The sequence below is a fragment of the Phycomyces blakesleeanus genome, assembly GCF_001638985.1.
Source record: "Phycomyces blakesleeanus NRRL 1555(-) unplaced genomic scaffold PHYBLscaffold_2, whole genome shotgun sequence".
Classification (NCBI taxonomy): Eukaryota; Fungi; Mucoromycota; class Mucoromycetes; order Mucorales; family Phycomycetaceae; genus Phycomyces; species Phycomyces blakesleeanus.
This window is the reverse complement of record NW_017265135.1, coordinates 711,821-737,614: the sequence shown is the minus strand read 5'-3', so window position 1 is coordinate 737,614 and position 25,794 is coordinate 711,821. Positions and strand designations below refer to the sequence as shown.

At 36.3% G+C, this 25,794-nt stretch overlaps 7 protein-coding genes and 1 non-coding gene across 8 annotated transcripts; 3 read left to right on the top strand and 5 right to left on the bottom strand.

Annotated features, from left to right (window-relative positions):
* Positions 1 to 414: 414 nt before the first annotated feature.
* PHYBLDRAFT_157210 (hypothetical protein) lies at positions 415 to 1,796 on the bottom strand (the record flags this gene model as incomplete). Its single annotated transcript, XM_018433584.1, has 7 exons — positions 415 to 854; positions 962 to 1,057; positions 1,145 to 1,221; positions 1,283 to 1,341; positions 1,428 to 1,531; positions 1,578 to 1,672; positions 1,742 to 1,796. 7 exons carry the CDS (start codon positions 1,791 to 1,793, stop codon positions 447 to 449), a joined length of 891 nt encoding a protein of 296 aa, XP_018297339.1. The 3' UTR covers positions 415 to 446.
* A 1,241-nt stretch (positions 1,797 to 3,037) lies between these two features.
* PHYBLDRAFT_162375 (hypothetical protein) lies at positions 3,038 to 4,219 on the bottom strand (the record flags this gene model as incomplete). Its single annotated transcript, XM_018434607.1, has 2 exons — positions 3,038 to 3,969; positions 4,033 to 4,219. The coding sequence occupies 2 exons, from the start codon at positions 4,217 to 4,219 to the stop codon at positions 3,038 to 3,040; spliced, it is 1,119 nt and encodes a 372-aa protein (XP_018297338.1).
* A 1,956-nt stretch (positions 4,220 to 6,175) lies between these two features.
* PHYBLDRAFT_184737 (hypothetical protein) lies at positions 6,176 to 7,132 on the bottom strand. The gene is made up of 3 exons (XM_018438982.1): positions 7,061 to 7,132; positions 6,868 to 7,012; positions 6,176 to 6,794 (listed from the first exon to the last, which is right to left on the bottom strand). The coding sequence occupies exons 1-3, from the start codon at positions 7,108 to 7,110 to the stop codon at positions 6,258 to 6,260; spliced, it is 732 nt and encodes a 243-aa protein (XP_018297337.1). The 5' UTR covers positions 7,111 to 7,132; the 3' UTR covers positions 6,176 to 6,257.
* Positions 7,133 to 7,191: 59 nt separating this feature from the next.
* Positions 7,192 to 8,809, bottom strand: PHYBLDRAFT_184736 (hypothetical protein). Its single transcript, XM_018438981.1, has 9 exons — positions 8,714 to 8,809; positions 8,509 to 8,659; positions 8,367 to 8,430; positions 8,179 to 8,286; positions 8,079 to 8,126; positions 7,873 to 7,996; positions 7,719 to 7,823; positions 7,510 to 7,647; positions 7,192 to 7,430 (listed from the first exon to the last, which is right to left on the bottom strand). Exons 1-8 carry the CDS (start codon positions 8,777 to 8,779, stop codon positions 7,630 to 7,632), a joined length of 684 nt encoding a protein of 227 aa, XP_018297336.1. The 5' UTR covers positions 8,780 to 8,809; the 3' UTR covers positions 7,192 to 7,430; positions 7,510 to 7,629.
* A 3,603-nt stretch (positions 8,810 to 12,412) lies between these two features.
* Positions 12,413 to 18,440, top strand: PHYBLDRAFT_75483 (hypothetical protein; the record flags this gene model as incomplete). The annotated part of the gene is made up of 14 exons (XM_018443060.1): positions 12,413 to 13,087; positions 13,200 to 13,406; positions 13,529 to 13,586; positions 13,677 to 13,811; positions 13,866 to 14,068; positions 14,165 to 15,280; positions 15,381 to 15,557; positions 15,627 to 15,756; positions 15,839 to 16,469; positions 16,541 to 16,764; positions 16,882 to 17,039; positions 17,108 to 17,260; positions 17,356 to 17,850; positions 17,933 to 18,440. 14 exons carry the CDS (start codon positions 12,413 to 12,415, stop codon positions 18,236 to 18,238), a joined length of 4,668 nt encoding a protein of 1,555 aa, XP_018297335.1. The 3' UTR covers positions 18,239 to 18,440.
* A 1,527-nt stretch (positions 18,441 to 19,967) lies between these two features.
* Positions 19,968 to 20,040, top strand: PHYBLDRAFT_t51. Its single transcript has one exon. It is a non-coding gene; the product is annotated as a tRNA-Trp (tRNA).
* A 4,149-nt stretch (positions 20,041 to 24,189) lies between these two features.
* On the top strand, positions 24,190 to 24,557 carry PHYBLDRAFT_106623 (hypothetical protein; the record flags this gene model as incomplete). Its single annotated transcript, XM_018427954.1, has 2 exons — positions 24,190 to 24,286; positions 24,418 to 24,557. Coding segments are annotated over 2 exons (237 nt in total), but the record flags the coding sequence as incomplete, so codon positions are not given.
* A 42-nt stretch (positions 24,558 to 24,599) lies between these two features.
* PHYBLDRAFT_179065 (hypothetical protein) lies at positions 24,600 to 25,656 on the bottom strand. The gene is made up of 5 exons (XM_018438096.1): positions 25,608 to 25,656; positions 25,434 to 25,530; positions 25,270 to 25,336; positions 25,119 to 25,206; positions 24,600 to 25,020 (listed from the first exon to the last, which is right to left on the bottom strand). Exons 1-5 carry the CDS (start codon positions 25,647 to 25,649, stop codon positions 24,868 to 24,870), a joined length of 447 nt encoding a protein of 148 aa, XP_018297333.1. The 5' UTR covers positions 25,650 to 25,656; the 3' UTR covers positions 24,600 to 24,867.
* Between the last annotated feature and the right edge of the window lie 138 nt (positions 25,657 to 25,794).

Here is a 25,794-nt window from a genome sequence, read left to right as displayed (position 1 = left end):
AGGATTTAGAAAAAAAAGATGACAAAAATGCATATTAAAGATAACCTGGATCAGAAACTTGTTGAATCAAGATATTTAATGGTAAAGAAGTATATTCGACATCATCAAATTTTGTGTATGTGTGTGTAAGCATTTTTATTTAATGTTAATAAGAACAATAATGTAAAGGGTAAGAAGGTAATCAGCAATCAATAATATAAACTTGATCTGTATTCAACATACATACACATGTACACACGCATACACGCATACACACATATACATGTACATGTACATACATATAGACATATAGACATATAGACATGCATACATGCATACATGCATACATACATACGCTTGGTATTTAGCTGTTGAACAGTCGACACAGTTACTTTGGAAAAAGAAATCATGAAAGAAAGATAATAATAAAAAGTTGGTATTCAATGACAATCATTTATGTTTTGTTTTTAAATCGAACTAATGGCAGCGTCAAGGCTGACCATACTGGTGCCTCTGCTGAGTCTATGAGGGTTGGGTATCCGTGCCGGGTAAAGAGCAGTAGAAGAAGAGGGACTGTGAGAAGGATTAAGTGAGGAACGAGGGCTAGAACTAGGACTATTCGATCCCAATCGCTGTTGTTGTTGCTGTAGGCTATATTCCAACAATTCTGCCTGAGAAAGACGGATTGATAGGCGCTGATTATGGTGTGGACTGGGTCGGCGAGGAGCAGATAGATTGGAACGATATGAAATCACGGAAGGAGGTCTCGATGGAGGTCGTGGTTGATTGGAGAGATGGTGCTGATCCAAAAAGTGCTCGAGAAAGTCGACAATCATTGGCTCCTTTAATGAAGATAGTTTGTATTCTTCAAAGGACTAAATAGTTGTAGTTGTAATTGTGCATTTTTTTTTCATGCCATATATCAGTAAAAGTAATCAGATCTCGAAATATACAGTACATATTTAATCATTTTGCATATTACCAATTTTCCATCACCGTCCACATCAAGATCGTCGAACATTCGAGAGATCGACTGTTGGATCTCGGATGCTTGATCTTCTTCAGAAAATGTATGAGACTTTATATATAAAAGAATAAAAGCAAGTATATCAGAAAAAAATAAATCACCCAAACAAAAACAAAAACAAAAACAAAAATTCTTTACCAGTTGAAGCATAACTCTTTCAAGTTCACTTCTTGTGAGATAACCATCATGATCAATGTCATACAACTTGAAAGATACTTTGTTTTCGATTGAGTAAATAGTATTCCTTTTTTTAGTTTATGGATCAAAGTAACTTACAAGCCATCTTCTCATCGGCTGTGCCTTTCATAAATACGCTCAAACCATCCACGAATTCACTTTATGTTTAGTATTCGATATTTAGTATTTTGTGTAATTAGGAATGTTACATTTCGATATATTTGATTCAATTTTCTTTCTTTACCCAAAATCGAGGGACTGGTTGTTATTCACGTCAAAGGCTGCGTAGAGTCGCTTTAGAAATACATCGTCGCTAGAGGATACAGACGGGACATACTTCTTGACTGCCTATAAGAGAATCAGCTGAGCGTCTCAAACGAGCATAATAAATTACCTCTTTAAACACATTTTCAGTGATGCTGGACTGGTCGGTCTGTTTGGCTGAACTCTCGACATCGTTCCGTAGATTGTTGATTTCCTTTGAAGAGACTTTTATATATATACATGCGATCAGATGATGGAAGAGAGGATTCCATTCTTTTTCTCGGGTAGACTTACAATGCGTAGTTCGGGTCAAGTCTCGGGTCTCTTTACTGCGTGCTTGCCCCATCGTAATGCACAATAAAGAGATCAAAAAAGAAAAAAGAAAAAAAAAGAGAAAAAGAAAGAGAAAAGGTTGGTGTTGGACAAGAAGCTATTGACACCAGCCCTGGACTCCGGCTTATACTGTCTTGTTGGTTCCAAAGTGTGCGACCTTGGATTTTTTTTTTCACTATGTCGCTCCAGCCTTGTGCTCCACCCCCTTTTTTTGACTCCCTACGTTATTAGGTGTCCCATTAGAGAACAACCAGCTCAAAAGTCATAGTATCAAATCAGACGCAAACAAGGTCTAGAATCCTTTGATTTAATGGTTAATTCCATATACTTACATTTGCTATACATAACAAAACGAGGAACTGTCAGATGATATGAATAACAGTGAACAATGACAGGTGGTAGCTTGGCCTGTTTTTTTGTCGCACTTTTAAGCAAGGCAATTTTGGTTTTTCATGTTACACTGCAGTCTGGACAGTGGTCTATAGAGATTAAAGATTTTACACAAAAGATAAATGCAGGTTTGATATCCCACCGCTTGTTCTACATCCATAGCCATCCTAAAACAGGTAAAAAGCCCAACTTTGATCTCGTAAATGCCAATTATTATTTTTATTGAACAAGTTCGCCAAAAAGAGGTCTGTTTTTTTTGGTTATTGGAGTATAAAATAAGAGTCAGATATTACTAGCGTGATGATAATATTTATTATACTTATACTCATAGAGCACAATATTAAATGTGGCTCTTCCTTAGCCTACAATATCCAGATCTAATATATTTGTTTTTACCATCAGTGAATATCGATATTCCTCTAATCTAGAAATCAAAGTACTTGTACGTACTCGCACGCACTGAATGACCTCGTGGCGACTACACACTAGTGACACATACACATACACGCGTGTGTGTGTGTGTCTTGAATTAAAGCTTAAATATAACTATAAACAGATTAATGATATTACTTTTGATCTAGGATATTAAAAAGAAAGGAAAAAAAAAGACCTTTCGCAAAGTTGTTAGCCTATAGTTATATAAGACAGTTAAATTTGAATATTATTTGAATGCTTTATTGGTGTTTTGTAAAGATGAAATTTATCAGAAAATGTGTAAAATTTTAGGAATGATAATTAAAATGCTCTGGTTAATGGTTGCAGTAGATTTACAATTTCATGTTTCAATATAAGTGTTTGATTTCTTTTTTGCTAATGAATGAATGCTTTTTTTATGAAATCTGATATGCCCGTATGCTTGTATATGATTTATCTACGTAAAAGTATCTTAAAATAATTTAAATAATTATTCAAAGTATAACAGGTGGTTGGATTTTGGCCGTCTGGTGCTTGCGGTGCGAGCCAGATTGCGGTATATGCAGGAATGCTGCTAACAGTGCATGGCGTTGGTGAGTACTGCTCTGTCTGTATAGCATGCTCATAGGTGGGAAGGTCTTCTTCGTCTTCTTCTTGTCTGACTTCTGCGATTACTAGGGGTAGCGACACACGTAAATCATGCACGTGTCCCTCTTCATCCACCACTGATACTGTACACTTGACTTTGTGCTCAATCTTTAACCGCCCGCTCGTCGTGTCACACCTCACGGCATCTGCTGAGTGTGGGATAAAGACTACTTCTGTTTTCTGCCAGTATGGGTCTATTGTTGCACCTTGATCATCTCTGTGGAATCGAATTATCTTGGGCTCAGCTTCTATGGTATTGTCGTCGACTTGAAACGAAGTATACTCTTTCAAAAACCACGAAATATATCGTACTTGGAACCCAGGGCCAAGAGGTTTGATAAAAAAATCGATTGACACATGCTCGCCAAGATAGACCTTTTTTCTAGGTGCTGTAATAACCAGTTCCATCTGGTCTTGCCACAAATTTACCATCTGAATTGGCATATCATTGTCTTGATCATTGTCTTGTCTTATTACGTCCAGTGGCTGACGATCGACCAGATTGGTCAATAATCCGGGTCTTTCGGCCACTGCTTTGAGTTTGTACAACAGACTTCCGTAACAATGGTCCTTAACGGATTCAGGCGCATCTCCTGGTATAACAAATTCAAACGGATATCGGTAGGTATCGGGAATGAGGACATGGCACTTCTTGGCAAGTTCAAGAAACACCCATTCATTCTCAATTACAGATATTTCCCTTTTGTGTTGACGGGGGTTGGCACAACTCAGCACACCTACGCAGGGATAAGTTAATTCTGATACACTCCTTTTATTTGTTTTCAAAATCGTGAACTTACGTTCAGTGCAATTGATCCTCATTCTGCCTGAAAGCCGTAACTTGAGACTTTTGACCCGAATTGTCTCCTTTATGCAAAACACGACAAATCCACGTAGTACACACCCAACAGACTCGTCCAGCGCTCCTCTGAGGATGATTCGTGGCGTTTCGACATTAATCTTAAGGTCTAAATGATTGAGCTTCATGGTTTTATCATAAAAGTTTGTAGAGAAGAAGAAAAGAAAAAGATTTCTGGCAGTACGTTTTCAGACGTTCTAAAATAAACATTGGACCTCACAGTAACACGCGTTCCGATTGGTACACTGCGGCTTTCTGTTTGCCCTAGTTTACAAAATCACACAATTTTTTCTGATCGAGTGAGAAAAAGAAACAAAAAATAGACCATTAATGTAAAGGTAAGACAAGGATTTATTGGAAAGACAAAAGGGTTTACCCTTTTTTTTATCACTTGAAAGGGAATAGTAGTAATAAAAATGAATTAGGAAAGGTGATATCAATAAACATTTTCTAGGTAAAAATAATCTCTATGAGACTTGGTAATCTTAAAGGATAGTCAAGAAGGGCATAGACAACAGAGCGTACTGCTGTACTGTAACAACATCAACCTCGGTAACATAGTCAATTGCAGTCAAAGTCTCATTTGGAAGAGTTGATACTACGGTAGTGCGAGGGAGGTCAGTTACTGTGACAGTACCGGGGGTTGTAGTGTCTGTGGGGATGGTGGTTGGGACAACTGTAGTTGGGACAGTTGTAGTGGGAACAGGTGTAGTTGTGATAGTAACAGGCTCTGAGGTTGTTGTAGGGAGAACGGTTTGTGTGGTTGTAACAGTTGTAGGAATAATGATGGTAGGAGGACCAGTGGGAGGGCCAATGGGGGGACCAGTTGGTGGGCCGGTTGGTGGGCCAGTGGGAGGGCCAGTGGGAGGGCCAGTGGGAGGACCAGTGGGAGGACCAGTTGGTGGGCCAGTGGGAGGACCAGTTGGTGGGCCAGTGGGAGGACCAGTGGCAGAAGGAACGGTATAGTAGACATAGACAACCTTCTTGCCCTTCTTATTCCACTTGTTCCACTTGTCTCCACCTTCCCATTCATTATCTTCTTCATAGTCTTCATCTTCATTATCTTCGTAACCCTTTCCACCCTTTCCACCCTTGCCGTAACTGTCCTCGTCATCATCTTCATCGTCTTCATCATCATCATCCTTGTCGTCGTCCTTGTCGTAATCTTTTTCATCATCCTTGTCATCATCCTTGTCATCATCCTTGTCGTTATTCCACTTCTTGCCTTTCTTGTAGAGAGACTGAATCTGGGTACCTTGGACAAGACGGATGGCACCAACACCAGCACCAGAAGGTGACTCGGAAATATTGATGGTGATATCGTGCTTTCCAGCTTCAAGCGCGAAAACGCCCTTGCTCATGCGGTCATCTTCTTCGGCTTGTTCGGCAGTCTCTACAAATGCCGACTCTTCGTCAACAGTAGCAGCGGAAGTCTGACCAAGTGCAACACCGTTGTCAAGGACCTCAAAATGATCACCAGCTGTTTAAAGATGAGATGTGTTAAAACTAGTTTTTATTTATTTAAATATATAAATGCTTACCCATCTTCAAGTCAGTAATAACCAACTCTGCAGGCTCGGCGAGCTCGACTGTGAAGGATTTGTCGACGACCATGCCGGATTCACCGGACATCCAGTTGAAGGTCTGGTATTCCTCATTGAGTTCGAGGGTGGCAACCTGGGACTCGGAGAATTGTGAGTTTTCATCCACATTGCTCATGGCAGCAGGTACTGCCACAGCCATATGGGCAAGCAAGGCAGCGGAAACAAAAGCGAGAGTAAAGCGCATTGATATTTAAGAGAAAGAAGTGCGGAATAATGAAGAGATTGATGTGAACTGACGGCCTTGCTTATATATAAAATCCAAGACGAAGCCAGGCAACGTCTAAACGTTACTTACAGAGAATGACCTCTACATTTCTGACTGAAGAATGAGAATTGGCCAGAGGGATTTTCCCTGTAAATATTATTTTCATTTCATTCCTGCCGGCCATTTCGAAATCGTTGCATTTATCCTAGGTTAGAGTAAATAGGTACTCACATATCTCGATATTGTTTACTATTGCTATTACTATTACTGTTACTATTGTTATTGTTTTTATTGTTTTTATTGATATTATTGATATTGTTATTTCATTTTATTTGTGCTGCACTGATTGAAAAATCTCTAAGACTGAGTTTCCATATTGACTAATTTTTGTGCTTTTTTTGCTCTGTAAAGCTCGATCGCTCTTTCTCGTTCATCACCAAGCGCCTTTCGAGCAGAGGCACTCATGTTCTGCAACTTACGCTTGTGCGATGCCTTAAGCTCCTTCATGTTCTCGTCCTCTTCAGAGACATAACCGTCTGTAGCGTCAGTTGTGCTCTTGGTTTCCTTTGCTTCCTTAATCTTGTTTTCTAGCACCTCTTTGCCGCGCCCGCGGGCTTTGGGGAGCTTGCTAAATGTAGGAGGTGCCGAGGCAACTTCTCCAAACTGGACCTTGTCTTCCAGATCATCAAAATCACGACCACCGTAGATCTCCTCCACCTTTCTCTTCTTTGCGGTCTTTTTTTCCTTGCGAGATTCTCGGTTTTTCTTTTTTCTGTCGCTTATAGGCTTTGATGCCTTGACAGCATTAATAAAATCTTTTTTGTACTCCTTTTCTACTCTCAGCGTAAAATCTTTCATTTTCTCGCCAGGCTGAATCGTCAGTTTTGGAGGAGCCTACGATCGAACACTCGTGCTTTTTAATATATGTGTTTCTTACTTGGCTTTATTTATTTATTTATTATGTTACCTGTGCATCTTTGTTAGTTTGATTTGCCTTGTCCTTCAATTCCTGTTGTTTCTTGATCTTATGATCCTTGAATCGTAAGAGTCGGGCAAATCCCTTGGGTGTATCATCAATCTCGTTCGATGTAACAGGTGCATCAGCCCCTAATCTATGACATGTCAATCAACAGAAGGGAGATCGTATAGATCCAACTCACTGCTTCTTTCTGGCTGTACGAATGCTAGCTTTTGCTCTCTTGTGTGGCATGATGTATAAGATCTAAAGAGTATCAAAAGCCACGGCCACTGGCTTCGACCGTCACATGCTCATTTTTTTTCTTCTCTTTTTGCTCTTTATTATTATTATTCCGCCATCTCTGTTGTTTCCATAAAGCAACGCATATGATAAGCAAGGCCAATTGTCCTGTAGACCATCCATCTTTCTTCTGCCTCTTTCTCTGGTCTTCTTTGTACCCAGGTACGCACAACAGCTGGTAGATGCTTATAGTGAGGAGAATCAAATTGAAGACGCTTGTGACAGCGATAACAAGGCTCAACGAAAAGATTATGATAGCTTGCCAACCATTGCTAAAAAAATTGCATGAAATTAAAATTTTCATTAATAAACTATAATAATAATAATTAAGCGAGTCTGATTATATCTCACCAAAATGCTCGAGAGCGCTTCCTTGGCTGACAAAGTAGTCATATCTCCAAAGGCATCTTTAGCCAACATATTGATCTTTTGGAAAACAAAGTGATCCGATTCTTGCCAAGCAGATTTCTATTATAAACTAATTAGCGGCTTTTTCTATGATCGGTTCACATTCGAGGAATAGAGAAAGAGAGATAAAAAAGCTTTTCCTTATATTTTACCTCTTCTCTTGGTCCACGGATATCAAATTGTTGAAGAATCAAAGTGTTTGATTTGCTCTCGTATTCTAAAGATAATGAAGCTACCAATACTTTTTGTACGGTGACCTATCCAAGAGGAGTCAGCAAAACAATTATGTGTTTGTAAATGTCTTACTTTGATGTGGCAGGTTGAGCCTACCAAGGTCTCCTTTTCTTCTTCATCGATCTCCACAATCATTCCAAGGTTTGTCGGTTTGTCGTTGAGCATCCAATACTGGATATGGGAAGTGATGAATCGACTATAACGATTATGTTAAACCTACTTTCCTCAATGCACGAACATGCACGCACACATACACACATAAAAATAATAATACTTACTTTGGTTTTTGAGTTTGGGCTCTATCCAAAACAACTGAAGAAAGTTGTCTAATTCCATATACATTAATACACCAGTTGTCTCTTCAATTAAACACCTTACCCAAGAACACTTTCTGCCTTTTCTTTGATCATCGCTCCTGCCTCCTTTTGTTTGTCCGAATTATTCTCGTCTGCGATATCTTCGTCTCCTGCCTCTTTGCTTGCTGCCCTGTTTTTTTTGGGGGGTTTGTCAATTACAAGTCTTCTCTTTCTTTATCTCTTAGCTTTGACAGATAAATATATTCTTACTCTTTAATCATAGGCCACGAAAAATTACCAGCGCCTGACAATTGCTGAGCATATTCTAGAGGGCCTATACAAAATATTTAACCTTTGCCACTTGTTTCATGGTATATTATGAATGCATTTTTTTTTAGAATAGTTGCATTACCTCGGAGACCTTCACTCTCAATCGAGAGTTTGTTAAGTTCTCTCTTGATTGCATTAAGGCGGATACTGAAGTTCTGTACATATTGTGGCTCTTTCTTTTCTGCTTGAATAAGCCGGGTGAAATAGTGTAAGGATGACCGGATCTCAGAGACCTATTTTACAATTGGTCATCATTATATTCTATGCTTTTTTTTTTGTTCACTGACTGTTGAAAGAGTCTGATCGATTGCAGCAATGTCCTGTTCAAGCTCTAAAGGTGTGCGATTTGCCATTTCGAAAATAATAATAATAATATCAAGAATATTATCTCTTTCTATCTTTCAATTACACGCACACACACTAGACTACACACACACACACACAGGATCACACTGTCTTTACGGCCAGTCACACACTTTGCTGGCTTTCATTTCCTTTTGTTTGACGTATGCATGGATCAAAAAGAATAAGAAATATTGATTTGACCTACATAAGATTACTATTCAAAGAATGTTCGTAGTGCTAGATAATATTGGAAATATTAAATGGTTTCTTAAAAACATTATCTGATTTTCACCAATATAAATAGCCCTTGAAATGAATAGTAGTATTATTTTTTTGGTAAAAGAGCCATCTTTGTTATCCTTTCTTGTTTGAATTGGCACAATTGCTATTTCTATTTATTGTACGTGAAGTGATCTTAATTTTTCTTGAGTATATATTGAGTATTATAAGCATAATACCATTATAATTAAATAAAAGATAACGATATAGTAGAGAGAACTCTACCAATTCAAAAAATGTCTTGAGAGCAAAATAAAATAGATCGACAGAATCAAGTCGTATGTATTGCAATACAACAAATGGCGGACATAGACTCACGATCCAAGATATTGCCTATCCTTTATCCCCTTCAAAAAACCTCGTAATTTCACATTATAAAGAGAGAGGGAGAGGGAGATGGAGAGAGGATACGTTATGTAAGGGATTAGGGCTAATTTATTAATTCATCAAGGATGTAATTATCGATCTTCATTATACTCACAATTAGTTATCTATTGCTTTTTTCGTTTATTTATTTAGGCATCTTTGTGCCTCGAGAATACTTTCTGTGAAGTAGCAGACAGATTAGCCTAGTCTAAACCCTGACTATGATCAGCCATATTTAGATGAAACTAATATTGAATATTTTTCTTTAAAAAAAAAGTATCATAAAATAGAAGCTTTCAAATGGGTATTCAATCCGTTGAACAATGACTTCTAAATATTTTTACACCCCAATACCCTAAGCAGACAACCAAACAAGCAAGCAAGTAAACAAACAAACAGACATGTAAGCAATTAAAACACAATATTTCCTAGATACATATATCTACTGGCTATCTACCAAAACAACAAGCAACATCTCTAAACGCCTTGATCAAAAATGATAGATTTGGTACTTTTTAATACCTACTGTATGAATGGGCTATTTAAATTCACCGATATTTAACTTTATATCTAGTATACTATTAAGAGAGTATTTTGAATATGAGTAAGAGTATTCTCTCCCTCTTTGTCTTTTCTATTATTATAGTGAGATAAATAGGTAAGTAAGTATCCTTCACGAATTTGTTCTATAAATTTTATAATGTACCAAAATTTCTGCTTAAAACTACCTACAATTTATTTCTATCTTTGTGTGCGAATGTGGTGATCTGAAAGAAGGTTTTAACACACTCTGGAACCAAATTTCGACTGTTGTTTAAGGAATTGGGTATTTCTTGGTGAAAAAAAAATCTGGTGGTTAGAACAAAGCAAACCAAGAGACCACACTACCAGTACAGAGTTTGCTTCTAGCCGATCTAGATTTACCCTTTTATATAATAGAGTCTACTTTTTGAGTGGCTCAAATACTCTGTGAAAGAGAAAAGAAGACCAGTCTAGCTTTGTCAGACTTGATATCTACACACTTTAATTAATTCATTTGACTAATTGTACGACAGAAACTTCGGTACCTTCAGCCATAGGATTTCATTTATCGATGTATTAATATTTATATATTTTACTTGTTAGCATAGAACAATACACCCTACACAGATACATTTTGCTATGTGTTGTGCTGTTCTGTGCTTATGTAGTCATTTTATAGCACAATACTTTTATTCTATACTTGATCTCTAACTTGTCTGGTGAGTATCTCTAATTTCCTTTGCAAGACACGATTTTCTTAGTCTCGGGTAACTTGTTTCATTTTACGGCCCGTGTGTAAAAATAGTTTTTTTTTTAAAAAAAATAAATTATACGTGTATAAAAATAACTTGCGGGATCCATCCTAACAAGGAAAGTACAAACTCCATCCTAAGCCAAGACACAAAATCTATGCAAGCAAGAATGATTTAAAAATTCATACAAAAAGGAATTGGAGCCTGTATTTTACCTGAACATTCTTATTGCTATTATCATTAGAGGAAGCATAAAATAGAATATATAATGCTCGCTTTTTTTTTCTATGATTGATTTATGTATCTCTTATTAATCGAATGCATATATACATTTGTGTACATTTGTGTACATTTGTGTGTATGCGTTGTGGCGCAACTTTTGGTTTCATTTGTCCGCCAAGAAAGGAGACAATTTACGCGGATATCACTCGATCAAATTGGGTTTGGTGTCCCAAGTCTTATTTCTTCGCTTTCTTTTATTGAAATACTTGAATAATCTCGTCTAGCTACCATGAAATAAATATACATTTGATATCTTTTCCTTGCCATAATGTACTTGATATTTACCAAAAGAGCTGCTTTGAACACAAACGTTACACCAAGAAGCACGTCCCTTGGCCGTGCACAGCTTCTAACAGGAGCCAGTTGTTTTTTTTTTTGTTTTTTTTTATGGTTTAGGGGAAGCCGTATTGGAATTAGGATGTCTTGGATATGTTTGTGTATCAAAGCCAGTTAATGTTTTATATCTTAAATAAATAGATAGACTCTGTATTATTATTTCTGTATTGCATTGCATTAAATTGATAGGCATATTATCTTTTTCACTTTTTTGAATAATCAAATAAGATTTTTGTAAAGGTTGACAAGGATTATATACATTAAATCTGTCATATAATTACTTACTAATAATGAATCTAATAAAAGCTAAATAACATACGCTCATAATCTAGGGATCATCATTCTGCAAATAAACAATCAACTCTTCTTTTCTGTCAATTTTGACCCATTAGGGGTTCATTCTGTAGCTTCTTTGTAATTATCTATGAGTTTATTTCTTATATATCTTTTGTTCGTAAACCCAAAAAAATAAGCTTTGAATTTACTTTGGGTCTTATAAGCTGATAATCATGATAATCATGATCGTAACCATAACAGTAAATAACGGTAATGATAATTAAAGACTTATGCCACAGAACAACAATAAATTAAACCAGCGCAAATAACCGGAGGAATCCAATAAGTTGGTACATCGATTAATATTAGTTTTCTTCTTCCCATACCTGTGATCACTTCTTAATTTCTGGCATGAGGTTTGTATTGTATCATACGAGATGTATTGCTAAGAGACAAAGGGGATATTAATTAGTTATATATGAATTTTACACAAAGGTAAAATCTTATCCATTGTTTATATATTTATATCTTACAATATTAAAGAACATCCGTTTGCTTAAGTACCAGGCACGTCACACTGAATAAAAGAATCAGAGAGAGAAAAGATCCCCTTTTATAGGCAACCCCCTCCAAAGTGGATCGGGGCTAGGTACAAATACGCTATCTTCACAGCGCCTTTTATATATATTAAAAATATATATTATTTTTTATTTTTATTATTTTTATTATTTTTATTTATTTTTTTAAGTTTCTGAATATTCATTTGACTTCTTCGTTTTTCTACCCCACAAAGCTCACAAACTATCCAAATTCAAAGCGTCAGATACAATGGCCCTGGATAATTTAAACGGGGACGAGCTGGCTTCCTCGTGGAGTCAAGAGAAACAGCCAGAAGACTCGCCGCACGCAGTAGTAGAGCGACCAGTCTCAGTTATTGTTGTTAATCCCGAAGGAATGGATGCACATGCAATTATGGACGATGAATCAACATTAGAAACGAACACGATCGATGAGGATTCAAATGGAGTCAGTACACAAGCATCTTCTATTCATGATTCCGCTCCGACATCTCCAAAAGACGACAAAATGCCTAGTGACCAGGCAATCGAAACACAAATACACGCTCAAGACACACCACCGACACCGACGCCAACACCAACACCGACAATACAAATGCAAAAACAGACGAACACTCCAGTAATAGCCTCTGCTACAAAGCCTCGGCCAGTGGACGAAGTGGACGAACCTAGCCGCTTTGATCTCAGCGCCTTACAGAATATCCTGCCTGAATTTGCTGGACCAGTCACTCGCTTTTACCAACACAAAAATATATTGTTGACTGGTGCTACAGGCTTTGTTGGAAAGGCTGTGCTGTGGAAGCTCCTCCAAGCGCTTGGTCCAAACATTGGAAAAATATATGTCTTGATACGCAATGGTAGCAACAAACGTAGCAAGGTCGGAAGACCTACAGATCGTATTCGGAATGAAATATTAAGTAATAAAGTAAGAACTGTATTTAAACTTGAATCAAATATTCTAAGGACTGAAAAGTCAATATATGTATATATTTGTATGTATGTAACGCTAAAATAATAATGTTTGACTTGATCAATAGGCCTTTATCTCTCTGAAACGCAGTATTGGAGCAGATCTGTTCGATGCTATTGTTAAGGAAAAAATCATTCCTATTGCAGGAGATATAATATCCCCTGACCTCTCTATAACTGAAGAAGACCGAGAGATGATAACGCGTGATGTTAATGTCGTTATTCACTGTGCAGCCACATTGGATTACCACGAGCGATTGGATCTCTCACTTGAGGTGAGTTTCAGGAGTAATTAACGCCCCTCCATTGAAAACAAGTGTTTGTTTGTTTGGTTTTATTTTTGGTTTGGTTATTTCTTTTTGGCTGAGATGTTCATATTATTTTTTTGAGCTTTTAGACTAATACACTTGGTACATTGCGCTTAATGGATCTGGCGGACGAGTGTAAAAATATGCGTAAGTATTTCTAAAGATTTCGATAAAAAAGGCAATTGGACTTAATATAATAATCTCTGCCGGTTTATTTGTATGTCTGTGTATATGAAGAGGCCTTTGTTCACATGTCCTTGGCATATTTAAATGCGAACCTCCCTGATGGCAACATTCAGGAACGTGTATACCCTATGGAACTTGGTGATCCTGAGGAGCTATTAAAGGAGATTGTTGGTCTTGAACTTCAGGGTAATATTTGCAACTGTATTGAATTCATTTAAACTAAACCCTCTAAAAAAATAGATATCCCAAAGGCAACCCAGCGTATTTTAGGACACTATCCAAACACCTACACATTTACGAAAGCACTTACAGAGCATCTTATTTTGAAAAGAGTTGACTATAATCGATTAGAAGAAGTTCAAGGTGGAAAGACGCAATGGCCGGTGGCTATTGTTCGTGCAACACAGGTAGGCGGAGGTGCATATGAGCCTCTTCCTGGATGGGTAAGTGATAGAATTTCATTATTATTATTATTATTATTATATATGTATATATTTGTCTCTCCATAGCTGAGCCACTCATTACTTTGACTACTATAGGTCGATGGTGTCACGGGTGCAAACGGCGCTATTGTATTGATGGGAAATGGTATCCAAGTGCTTCAGCCCGATATTGGCGATACTAAGGCTGATATTGTACCAGTTGACTACCTGGCAAGGATAGTGATCGGAAGTGCAGCATATATCCAACCACCAGGAAGCAAATTTCTCTTGCCCTACAATGAGATCCTAGCCAACAATGCTCCTGTTGGGAACTCCAATATTCCCCACATACAATACTTTCCTATTATATACCAAGTGTCTGCCACAAGCATTGACTCTGTGAGTTGGCGTAAAGTGTATGAATCATCTCGCCATTATTGGATGCGCACCACAAAGATTACTCTCCCTACAGCAAAAGAGCATTTTGTGTCCAACAAAACGTTCTTTAAGGCAAAAATATTCATGAGAAACCATATGCATCAATCTTTTACATCCGTGTCAACCACGATCAACACAAATATTGGCGTCAATGGTAATACAGGAAATCGATCTGAGCCCAGCCTTGCCAGTCGTGCCATAGAACTGGCAACTCGTGTTGTGGAAGCAAATCAGCCATTTATACGCCATCGCTGGCAATTTGAGAACCAGAATGTAAAAGAGATGCATTCTTTCTTGGATGATGACTATGTTTTTTCGTTGAACGGATACCAGCATATAAACTGGGAGAGATACGTGGCAAACTACAGCTATGGTGCACATATATATATTACACAAGGTCCGCCGGGATCCAGAAGTATCACTGTACCTCTTCAATGGGACTGTGCTCTTTATTCCAAGTTCTCAAATGCAAAGAACTCGATCATTGACCGGCAAATTGAGTCTGTGATATTTAGCGCGTCTGATATTGAAAAGCGTACCGAACGTATGCTTACACAAATAATCATGTCACTGGAAAAACCTGATAATGAATCTAGAGACAAGAAAATGATAGAGGAATGGGTCAATGATTTTGATGCTAGTCTTGACGATTGGTGTCATGATGATTCCGAAATCTTAAAAGACGGAGCGACTACAGCTGACTTGGGCCGATGGTCTGTTAGCGTAGGAGAAGATGACCAGTCTCTCAAGGTCATTGTTCTTAATGATAAGAGAGTAGGAAATAGTATTCGCCAGGTAAGGTTGATGACTATAACGATTATATATATGCATATATGTTTTCTTCTCCTTCTTCTTCTAGAGACTGAAATTTATTGTAATTGTCTATGGTATTTAGATAATTGATACTTCGGGGGTCCCTCAACAAACAGTTGTTGGAGAGGCATTCAAAGTTTTGCAACGGATGAAAGAACGGACCCAGCTTGCGTACGTCTGGTTTGCTGGTGCCTTCCTTGACTCCTTATTTAAGAATCTTTTCACCTCTATTCGCATTAAGGAGGGGGATCTTTTGAAGGTAAGAAAACTTTCCATTTAAATTTATATATTTATTAAGATATGTGAACTAAAAAAAAACATCATACAGATGAAAGAAAGCATTAAAGGCAAAAACGTTGTCTATGTACCGGTATCCAAGACAATACTTGATCAGCTTCTGGTATGGTATATTTGTCTTCGCTACCATTTACCAGTACCCGCGATTGTTTGTGATGAAGGTAATACATCTCCTGGTGATATTCCTTTCTTTGAAAAAATGCATTATATTCATTATCTTTATTATTACAACAACAACAATAGCACTGGCTTTATTGGGACCTATCTCGGATATTCTTCGTATTGCTGGTGCTTATTTTGTCAGGCGAGATCAGTCTACTCGCTCTCCTTTAAATACGGCTGTGGCAGCTGCATACACTGAGGCACTTCTTCATGACCATGGTGCACTGTCTATGCTAATTGAAAAGGCTCGTTCTCGTACTGGCAGACTACAAACTGTTTACAGAGATGGTGTGCTCGATATGATAATTGAGGCTACCTTGGAAAGAAACCAAACCAAACCAACGTCACGCCAGTCAACACAACTTCAGGCACAATATCAAGAAGCATATGACAATGGCAGTAGCTCTTCTCTTGTTTCTAAAGGAACTCTATTTGTTCCTATTAACATTACATATGAGAAGATTCCTGAGCTTCGTACTCTGATTGATCAAGTACTCGACCAAAAATCACGTGCTGGCGCAGCGTCAGCTACACGACTTACAGCACCTTCAACTTTCCTTAGACCAAGCGCATCTTTTGTGGGTCGTGCTGCAAATAAAGATAATGGGACAGTAGAGCAAGGAAAATACGGCCGTGTTTATATTGGCATAGGAGATTCAGTTGATTTAAAGCAAAGGGTTCAAGAAGCCCACACTGAATTTGAAAAAGATGGGTATGGAAAAAAAAAAGAATTGCTCGCTTGTTTGAAATATTATTGATACTAACTTTTTTAAAAAAAAAAAGAACTATGGCTATCAACGAGAAGCAAGCTTATTCTACTGAGTATGTTGCAAAGGCTATTCAAAAACACCAACACAGGGCAGCGATTGTCAGCCCTGTTTCGTTAGTTGCAGCAGCAGTTCTTTTTGGAAGGGCTACAAACGGTCTTCCAATAGGAAAGATCTATGAGTATGTTGAATGGCTTCGAGCTGAAATAATAGAAAAGGGGATTTCACTTGACTGGCAAGGTACGCGCATACATACATACACATATGCACGCTTATATTGATGTTGATATTTATATGTATATTGAAATTAATATTAATGTTAATGTTAATGTATGAATACATGCATGTGCATATCAGCTGAAGAAGATGTCGAGACAGTAGTAGCATATGCACTAAATCTATTAGATGCAAAAACAAACATCATTCTGGATGGTAAACGTATAACTGAATTCACAAACGTAAGAGTCATGGACCATGCCGATAATATTATGGATCTTTCTTACATGGCAAATCAGGTAAAATGCTACCAAATATGCATGTATGTATGCCAATGACTAATACTTGTAAAAAAAAATCCATATAGCTTGTCGAGATATTACTTCCCGAAGCATTTTTTGCGGTTTTATATCTCTCGACTGGTCCAAAGAGAGTCTCGAAGGATGACTTGCTCAGACAATTTAACTTTTTGGTTCATCTATTTAAAGATGAATTTGTATATCCCTGGGATAAGGAGCAGGTAATTATAGTGATTATTATAGATATAGATATATTTTAGAAAAAAGTGTACTGGGTTACTAATATATCTATATATTATTATTTTTCTGTGCATAGGAATTCTATCGTCTTCTAGAGTGGTATACTAAAAAGGACATTTTGACGCTTGCTGAAGGAGATAATACTTATTATAAAACCTTGACGATGGACTCTGATCACACTGTATATACGCAAATCTGCCTGATCGCTTCGTTCTTATACCCGACTCTCGATGCCTATTGGATCACATCATGCTCATTGTCAGCTCTTCGCGATTTACCATACATACCTCGTAAAATTGTTCCTATACTATCTCAGTGGATTGCAGCCCATTTGATCAGCGGGAGAAGAACAATATATCGAGAAGTATTATCTACAGAGGCAAGCCAAAACGCCGTGGACAACTTTCTGGTCATTGGGTTCATTGATGCTGTTCATCCAAAAACAAAGCTTTCTCCAGATGCACAAATTCTCTTGCTTGAGTTGGGTGTAACAACAAACGAAGATTTAGTTATGGTGTCCAATCGAGAAAATATAAGTACTGAAAGTGAAGTTGATTCAAACAAAGCAAATGTAAGTACTATTGATTATAATAAATGTAATGACATTTGTTTATTTAAACCTCTCTTTTGTTTTCTCTCCTTTCCACTTGTAGGCCCACGAACATCCGGATAGTCTCAGTCATTTGAAGGATATTGCAGCACTTTGTCATGAAATCGAAAGATATCGATTTGGTGCTGATGCACAAACCAGAAATCATGGCCAAAATGCCCAGGTGTTTGATAAATGTCAGAATCAGATACGCAGCATCTTACGCGCCGAAGAAAGTTATGCCACACAGCATGGAATGGAGCTCATTAGGGACGAGGATCAGATGATACAGCTGGTCTATTCATTGAAAGCAGGGTCAGGAGCATCAAACCCAAGGCGAGTATCCGAAGTTTATAATCTCAAATCATAGAGTAGGTTTTTAAGATGCATTAACAAACACACCAAGAAGTCTTGTTTCGTTTTGTTTCACTTCATTTCATTTTATTCTTACTTTTTTTACATTTTAAATATAAATATTAAATATTAAAAAAAAATAACCTGTTTCTTTACCAAACTCATTTTATATAAATAAACACAACAATCAATATACTATTATACATTTGATACTCTCCAAATTTCCCAAGTAATTAATCACTGATAAGAATTGAGTTGTTAATTAAAGTATACATATATCCCACATTCTATTTGCTGAATTAATACTCTATTCAAAATAATATATATATATATGGTAACTATAGAAATAAAATAGAAAATAATTATATGTCTTTATTTGAATTATATTTTAGAGAGGAAGCAGAGCTCAAATGAAGAAATAATATCATTTAATTTCATCAAAGAAAAAAATATATATAAATATTTGTATTAGGTTTTTATATAGTCATTGTGTTCAGTTTAAGTTAATATGGTGATATCACATAATGTTTCTTTTCTCTACTGGTTTTAATGTACCAAGTTGTAGAATTGAGTACTATGTGTGGTATTTCAGGTACGAAACAATAGAAAATAAAATATTTGATAATAGAGACGTATAGAAATACTTTGAGACTGTATATAAGTTGTCCTTTATTCATAAATAAAAAGTGTCCCTTTTTATAAGAAAACACAATCTGCTCTTGTCATTACGTCTTAGTTTCTTAAGGCTTTCTTCCTTTACTATATTTGGTTATTAGAGTGTATTTACTGCTTAACTAGTGTCGGTGTTACAATTATGACATCAAGTCATAAATCGTACTTCTTTAGCTCTTAGCTATTCTTTTCTCTTTTATACTAGAGCTTTAGGACTTTCTACTAAATTAGCTCCATATTGATCTGACACAGTTTACCCAGCAGTATGATATAATTATCTTAACAATCTTTAAGATATTATCTGCAGTACTAACTGTAATAATTATTGGGCTGATTACTTAATCGTTTATATATATTTTATACTGACAAGATGATAGCTACTACGCTATCCCAATATGAATATGTTCTTATATGTGATAAATCCAACATCCGAGTGTCTGGATCACCACACTATTAACTTAGATTCTGTGATATTATTGCTGATATACATTATTTTCTTTTACTAATTTTTTACAAATAAAATAATAATAGTAAACTCTAATCGTTTCTATTGTTTTTGACTTTAACATTCTTAATATTGATTAAGTTTAAATAATAGCAGTCTTTTACCTTTAAAAAAAATAAGCTTTTTATTTTTATCTAGAACTTATATTTATATATTTCAGTAAATAAATCAACTTTTTAATCAGTCTTTACCCTAGTTAAACTTATATAAGTTCTTCAGGATATATGAAATAAATTCATCGCATATATAAAATGAGCCAATTTGTTTCAAATTATCGTGACTTTCAAAAAAGTATTTACGATTGAGTCCTGGGTTTTAGGATAATCGTGGCTTAAATAAAATGTAAATATTCAAGAAAAAACTTCAAAGAGGTGTATCTTCATCAATATTGGGTATAGAAAGATGAAGTAAATATATTCACAAAGCTTAAGCACTATAGTATATATATATAAAGCTAAATAATGGTTTAAATATCCATATATGGTAAAATGCTATTATAAAAAAGTTGCAAAAGTGGCGTTTTACCAAATGTAATTTAAATGTAATAAAAAGCCGACTTTCAACAATTGGGGGGCTAGCACAAATGGTAGTGCGTCAGACTCCAGATCTGAAGGTTGGGCGTTCGAGTCGCTCGTCCCTCATCTTTTTTGCTCTTTGTCGGTTTGTGTTGAGTGTTTTTTGTGTTGTTCCCGATCTGGGTTGGTCTTCCTTTTACTATAACAAAGTCAAAAGGTCAAACCCACTGGGGATCAAGGAGTATACGTAAAATCAAAGAGAGGATAAAAGATACCTTTTATTAATATGAATTGAATTGTCTTATATAGTTTTCTAAACTAATACTGCGCATTATCCGCAGTAGTTATTATTTATATTTAATTAAAGAAATAGTCATTATACTGCGGTTAATGCTCAGGAAGATATTACTGCGCATAAAGAAGTACTGTGGTTAACTATCTTCAGATTTTACGGATTCATCAAAATAATGTCCGACATTTGACCAATCGGAAGGTCTTTTACACGTTTCTTTACTGAAAAACGCGGGAAGAGGGCTTTTATTTAATCTTTTCTTTCTTTATTTTTGTCCTAAATAATTAAGCATGTTTTATTAGCTTTGCTTTTAAACTTTTGTATATGTGACTATTAGCAAGTATCCATTATTACTAAATTATTATTATTTTCTATTGTTAATTTTGTAATAATGTTACTGTGTATTTGTGTGCCTTATTTTATTTTGGATCGAAAGGAAATATAGAGTATATTCCGTGTCGTAAGTTCAATTAAAAAGATTTAGTTAATTCAATTGACGATCCAGAGTATACAAAAAAAAAGATTTTCATCTATTTTGTTATATTTACATATTATGAAAGGTTCATTTCTTTATTCATTTGATATTTTACAGATCCAATAAAGGGGAGGAGAAAAAATTGGGACTTTTAAAATGAGCTTGTAAGTATTAATGTGGATTTGATCAATAATACGAGGCAATATGAATAAGTGGGCCTGTAACTCTTGTAAGCTTCATGTATTCCCGATAACTGAACTCCAAAATAAGAAATAAGAAATATCGAAAAAGCCAAATCAACTAGGTACATGGACCAAAAAATAAAAATAAAATTGAAAGACGATGAAGGGGCATGGATAGGTACTCGCATGTGAAATTCCAGATGACAGATTTTGTGATACTGTTGTAGCTACAATTCTCTACACGAACAATACAGAATAAATGTAATATTCTTGAAAACTATTTCCTCTTGTTTTTGTGTGCATTTTTTTATGGTCGAAAAATATAAACGAAAAGAGAAAACGGTATAGTCAGAAATACGTTTGTACAAAATATATATATAAAAGAGTCTATTTTTTTATATACTGAGTCAGATTTTACCCATTCTTTTGTGGTACAGTAGAAAGTATCCGGGTATTAGATAAACTAAGTCAAACAGTAATTAGCTCAACAAAGATGATCACAGCAAGAAAGGCATATAATAGATACGATTATTGTCCAGCTGTCGTTTATGTAGTTCTTGCGAAAGTAATGATAGGGATTCTGTATAATTGTACTGCTTCTCTTTATTATACACATACACACAAAGTAAGAATATAAGAGGTGTATTCTGATGTGTTTGATATGTCTGTCTTATTGTTTCCACAAGTGTATGCGTTATATATAATCAAAGCACGCAATATGTTCTCCATATACACTCCGACAATAAAAATCATCGATGAACCACATTTTTCATGCTGCTTTTTTTATAACATTCTTTACCTTTCTCTTCCTCACACCTTTACCTCAAACTTAACCGCCAATGTCGAAAAGTAATAAAAGAATTAAAACTACTCCCTCCAGACGCGAGCTGTCAGATTTTGAGCGTGGAGGCATTGTTTGGCTCTCAAAAGCCGATCATACTCCAACTGACATCGCAAACCGTATGAACATTCCTAGAACTACAGTTTTCGATACAATAAAGCGCTGGGAGACTACTGGAACAGCCAAGACAAAGACCAGACCTGGGAGACCAAAGAAACTTAGTGTAACAGACGTTACAAGTCTTTGTTTGAGTGTGAGACGTAATCCTTTTGAGAGTTATGGATACCACCAGGCAAATTTGGGAGCTGCTGGCATTATTGTCTGTAGACAGACAGTTATCCGATACCTACGAGCAAAAGGCTTAGGTTCTTACACCCCTGTATCTAAACCAAAGTTAACCCGTGAGCAGAAAAAGAATCGGTTGCGTTGGGCTAGAGCTAGGGCCAGTTTTAGCATCGAAGACTGGAGCAGAGTGGTGTGGTCAGATGAGTCGAGGTTCATGGTGAAAGGCAATGATTCTGACCCATCCGTAATTCGTAAACGAGGGGAGAGGCACCAGGAACGCCATACACTAACAACAGAAAAGTATGGAAAAGGTTCCGTGATGGTATGGGGTTGTTTCTGGGCTGGTGGCATTGGGCCATTATCGTTTATCGAAGGATCTGTAGACCAAGATGCATACGTCAATTGTCTGTCTAAGGACTTCAATCCCTGGTACAAACAATTGAATGAAGAACATGACACCATGTTCACATTCCAAGAAGATGGTGCTAGCTGTCATACTGGGTCCTACACGACGTGGTGGAAAAACCGTTGGGAGATTAAACGATTTGACTACTGGCCGTCGCAAAGTCCAGGTTTGAACCCAATTGAGCATGTCTGGCATGCCCTAAAGGCCAAGGTTCAAGAGAGAAAGGCCTCTATTAACAATGTGCAAGAGCTGAAGGCCTGTATTCTTCAGGAATGGGAGTTGCTTGACCCTGGAGTTCTGCAAACTCTTGTGGCAAGTATGCCTGACAGAGTTAAAGCAGTCATAAAAGCTCGTGGTGATCATACCGTATATTAAACCTCATTTTTTTATTTTTATTCTATAATATATATACATTTCTCTATAACAACACAATGTTTGGTTTTATTTTGTCAACTTCTTGAGAAGATATAGCATAATGAAGTTGATGTATGGTTTATTCGGGGGTAGAAATCAAAGATTTTGTCGGTGGTTTCAGTTTTGGGAGTGTAGTATCTGACCCCACAGAACAGTGTGTGTGTGTGGGGTAACTATAGATCATTGGAGGGGGTGAACGAGCCTCCAAAAAAAAACACCCTTCCTCACACTGTATAGCCATTGACACACTCACATACGCACACACTAATGGTACTATACCTTGAGTAGTATGAAAGCTTATTATGAATCATTAGCTGTATTCTATTATTAATTAAAGCGCCAAAGAAAAAGAAAACTCGCTATGATGGCCGTGAGAGATTAACCAAGACTAAGAAAAAAAGAGACCCCCAAAAGTTTCAGCTGTCTGCTCTTATATGTTTGTAACGCATAATATATAAGAATCACTACAAAACAATTATGATACATATTCATCAAACAAACAAGAACCAGATTGGAAACACCTAAAAGAATGTATATGTATATAATTGGTATAAATTAGACTGTTTGTGCAAGCTAAAGATAAAGAGATTATAAGAGATCAATTTCAAGGGACACATTGCCTCTCCCAATTTTCTTTTTGATAGTCAGTGGATTTTTTAGTAACATTTTCTTTCAATAGTTTCTTTCCAGTCAAACATTTTGGTTATCATACTGATTTTGAGTTTTTGCTTTGTTTTTTGGTATATATTGTATAGTAGTTGTTTCAGTAGAACCAAATACAGGAACAGGTAACCAAGTAACCAACGGTTTGTTTCATTTTAAAGTAAAATAAAATAAAAGGTGTGCAAGAGTACCTTTTTTTACTATTACTATTATTATTATCGTTATTCTATTTAGAATGAGAAAAAAAAGAGTCAAGCTTAATAAGCTAAAGATAAGCACGCCTCCACAAGGCGGAGTGTGTGACATCACATTGGACAGGCTGCATAAAAAATGCTGTTGACGGGTCCTTTTACTGCTTTCTTCAGCAGTTTCATCTCTCCTTCTCTCTTCCTCTCCTTCTCTCTATCTCGCTCTTTTTTTAATTCTTTACAATGTCGCAGGCATCGGGTTCTATTTCCAACCGAATTGTACAAAAGCTTTCATCAAAGGAATTCCGGAGTTACCTGATGAGGTACGTGTTATGTATTATGTGCAGTGGTATATTTTATTAGATCAACAACTCATTTCAACAACGCTATGTCTTTATCATTATTATAGCACCGTAGGTTTTATTAAATAGATTCATACACACAGAGAATAATAGGAAGAATAAAGAAGAAGGAGGAAGAGATTTAGTGTTGAAGTGTATACTTAAGGCCCACTACCTCGATTATTTAGCATTTCTGGGGACCTGTGGCAAACTGGGGAATTCCAATTGCTGCTATCTCAGACTGGAAGAAGGACCCTGACCTGATTTCGGGAAAGATGACCCTGGGTACGTGTGAAAAAAAAACTAGATGGAATAAACCAACTAGTCAATTCAATTCAACTCAATTCTCACGATGAAATTATCATACATATATATATAATTCTTTCCCCCCAAAAATATATATATAATCAAAATAGCCCTTTGTCTGTATTCTGGACTTTTTATGCGATTTGCTCTCGCAGTTCAGCCCAGAAATTATCTTTTGTTTGGTTGCCATTTTACAAACGAAATAGCTCAGCTTGTTCAAGGATACCGCTACATCAATTATCACAAGTAAGTTTTTCCCGCAGATCGAGCTTATCACCATCTCTTTATCTTCAAAGAACATATATTGATATTAATACATCGCTTTTTTAGCTTGGGTGGTCAGGAAAAACAGCAAGAGAAATTAAAGCAAGAAGAGACCAACTAATAGTTATCAATTAGAAGAATAAAACAAAATAAAACAATATATAATAGCAATCTTGTCATGTTTTTTGTCAAAAAGAAAAAGCAAAAAAAAAGAAGTGGGAAAAAGATAAAGGAAGATGCGGGATAATCTTGCTTGCTTGCTTCCTTTTATCTCTCTCTCTCTATATATATACACACTAGATATCCAATGTTGTTCTTGTGGGTTTAGTTAATCCAATGGCATCAATAGCACGTATAAATGCTTTGCTGGTCAAAGACTTTTGAGAATCAAGGTTGTAAAAAGGATTACAGACTTGGTTCACATAGGCAGCATGCACTTTTTGAAATATCTAGCAAATGAAGAATAATGAAAGAAAAAGAGAAGAAAGATGAGATGAACCACAAAACACTAGATTTCCTGTCCTAGTCTAGTTCGTAGTTTACTAACCAGTTTCATGTCTGCGTCGCGAATAACACAATCCGTTACAGAGACCACTACAACACACTTGACACGTGTATTGGTAATGTATCCATATCTGCCACTTATCAGCCAAGAACGTCTTTGAACCTCCCCTCAGTTGTTCCTATAATCTACTCACACTGCCAGATCCTCCATAGCATATAAAAGACCGATGTACAAGTCTAGGTTCTTAGGTCCATTGGATACTATACAACAACAATAATAATAAAAAATAATCAGAAAGTGAAGTAATGATGCATTACGAATTTGTTGTTGTTGTTGTTGTTGGTGTCTTTTGAGTACCTCTTTCTTCAATGACATCGATTGAGGTGTGTGCAATGTAATGATATTTCAAGTCAGGATGAGTGTTGCTAAAGTTTTTGATGTAGAGGGGATTGTTCTGTGTTTCTTGAGTTAGAAATCTTTGAAATATAAATGTTAATCCCTTTTTTTTTAATATATATATATATATATTACTTGTTTTCCAATTAAAGCAATGCAGTTGATTTCACTACTCATGATGACCACAGACTAAAGAAAAAGCCAAAATTTATATATAAAGAAGAAAGTACCAGCCAACTAACCGACCAACAATTATATATCTAATTATATAAAAAGGGCAGATAAAAGTTGACCAAAAAAAAAGGCATCACGTGAAGCAATT

What these genes read in the sequence shown, in the direction of transcription:
- PHYBLDRAFT_179065 (XM_018438096.1), bottom strand. Translation starts at nt 25,649, where the DNA reads ATGAGTAGTGAAATCAACTGCATTGCTTTAATTGGAAAACAA. An exon ending in TTGCTTTAATTGGAAAACAA is followed by an intron (nt 25,531 to 25,607) that starts GTAATATATATA and finishes CAAGAAACACAG; the next exon opens with AACAATCCCCTCTACATCAA. An exon ending in GCGACGCAGACATGAAACTG is followed by an intron (nt 25,021 to 25,118) that starts GTTAGTAAACTA and finishes TTCATTTGCTAG; the next exon opens with ATATTTCAAAAAGTGCATGC.
- PHYBLDRAFT_184736 (XM_018438981.1), bottom strand. Translation starts at nt 8,779, where the DNA reads ATGGCAAATCGCACACCTTTAGAGCTTGAACAGGACATTGCTGCAATC. An exon ending in AAGGCAGAAAGTGTTCTTGG is followed by an intron (nt 8,127 to 8,178) that starts GTAAGGTGTTTA and finishes ATATGGAATTAG; the next exon opens with ACAACTTTCTTCAGTTGTTT. An exon ending in GCCCAAACTCAAAAACCAAA is followed by an intron (nt 7,997 to 8,078) that starts GTAAGTATTATT and finishes TAATCGTTATAG; the next exon opens with TCGATTCATCACTTCCCATA.
- PHYBLDRAFT_184737 (XM_018438982.1), bottom strand. Translation starts at nt 7,110, where the DNA reads ATGCCACACAAGAGAGCAAAAGCTAGCATTCGTACAGCCAGAAAGAAG. An exon ending in CGTACAGCCAGAAAGAAGCA is followed by an intron (nt 7,013 to 7,060) that starts GTGAGTTGGATC and finishes GACATGTCATAG; the next exon opens with ATTAGGGGCTGATGCACCTG. An exon ending in AAACTAACAAAGATGCACAG is followed by an intron (nt 6,795 to 6,867) that starts GTAACATAATAA and finishes GTTCGATCGTAG; the next exon opens with GCTCCTCCAAAACTGACGAT.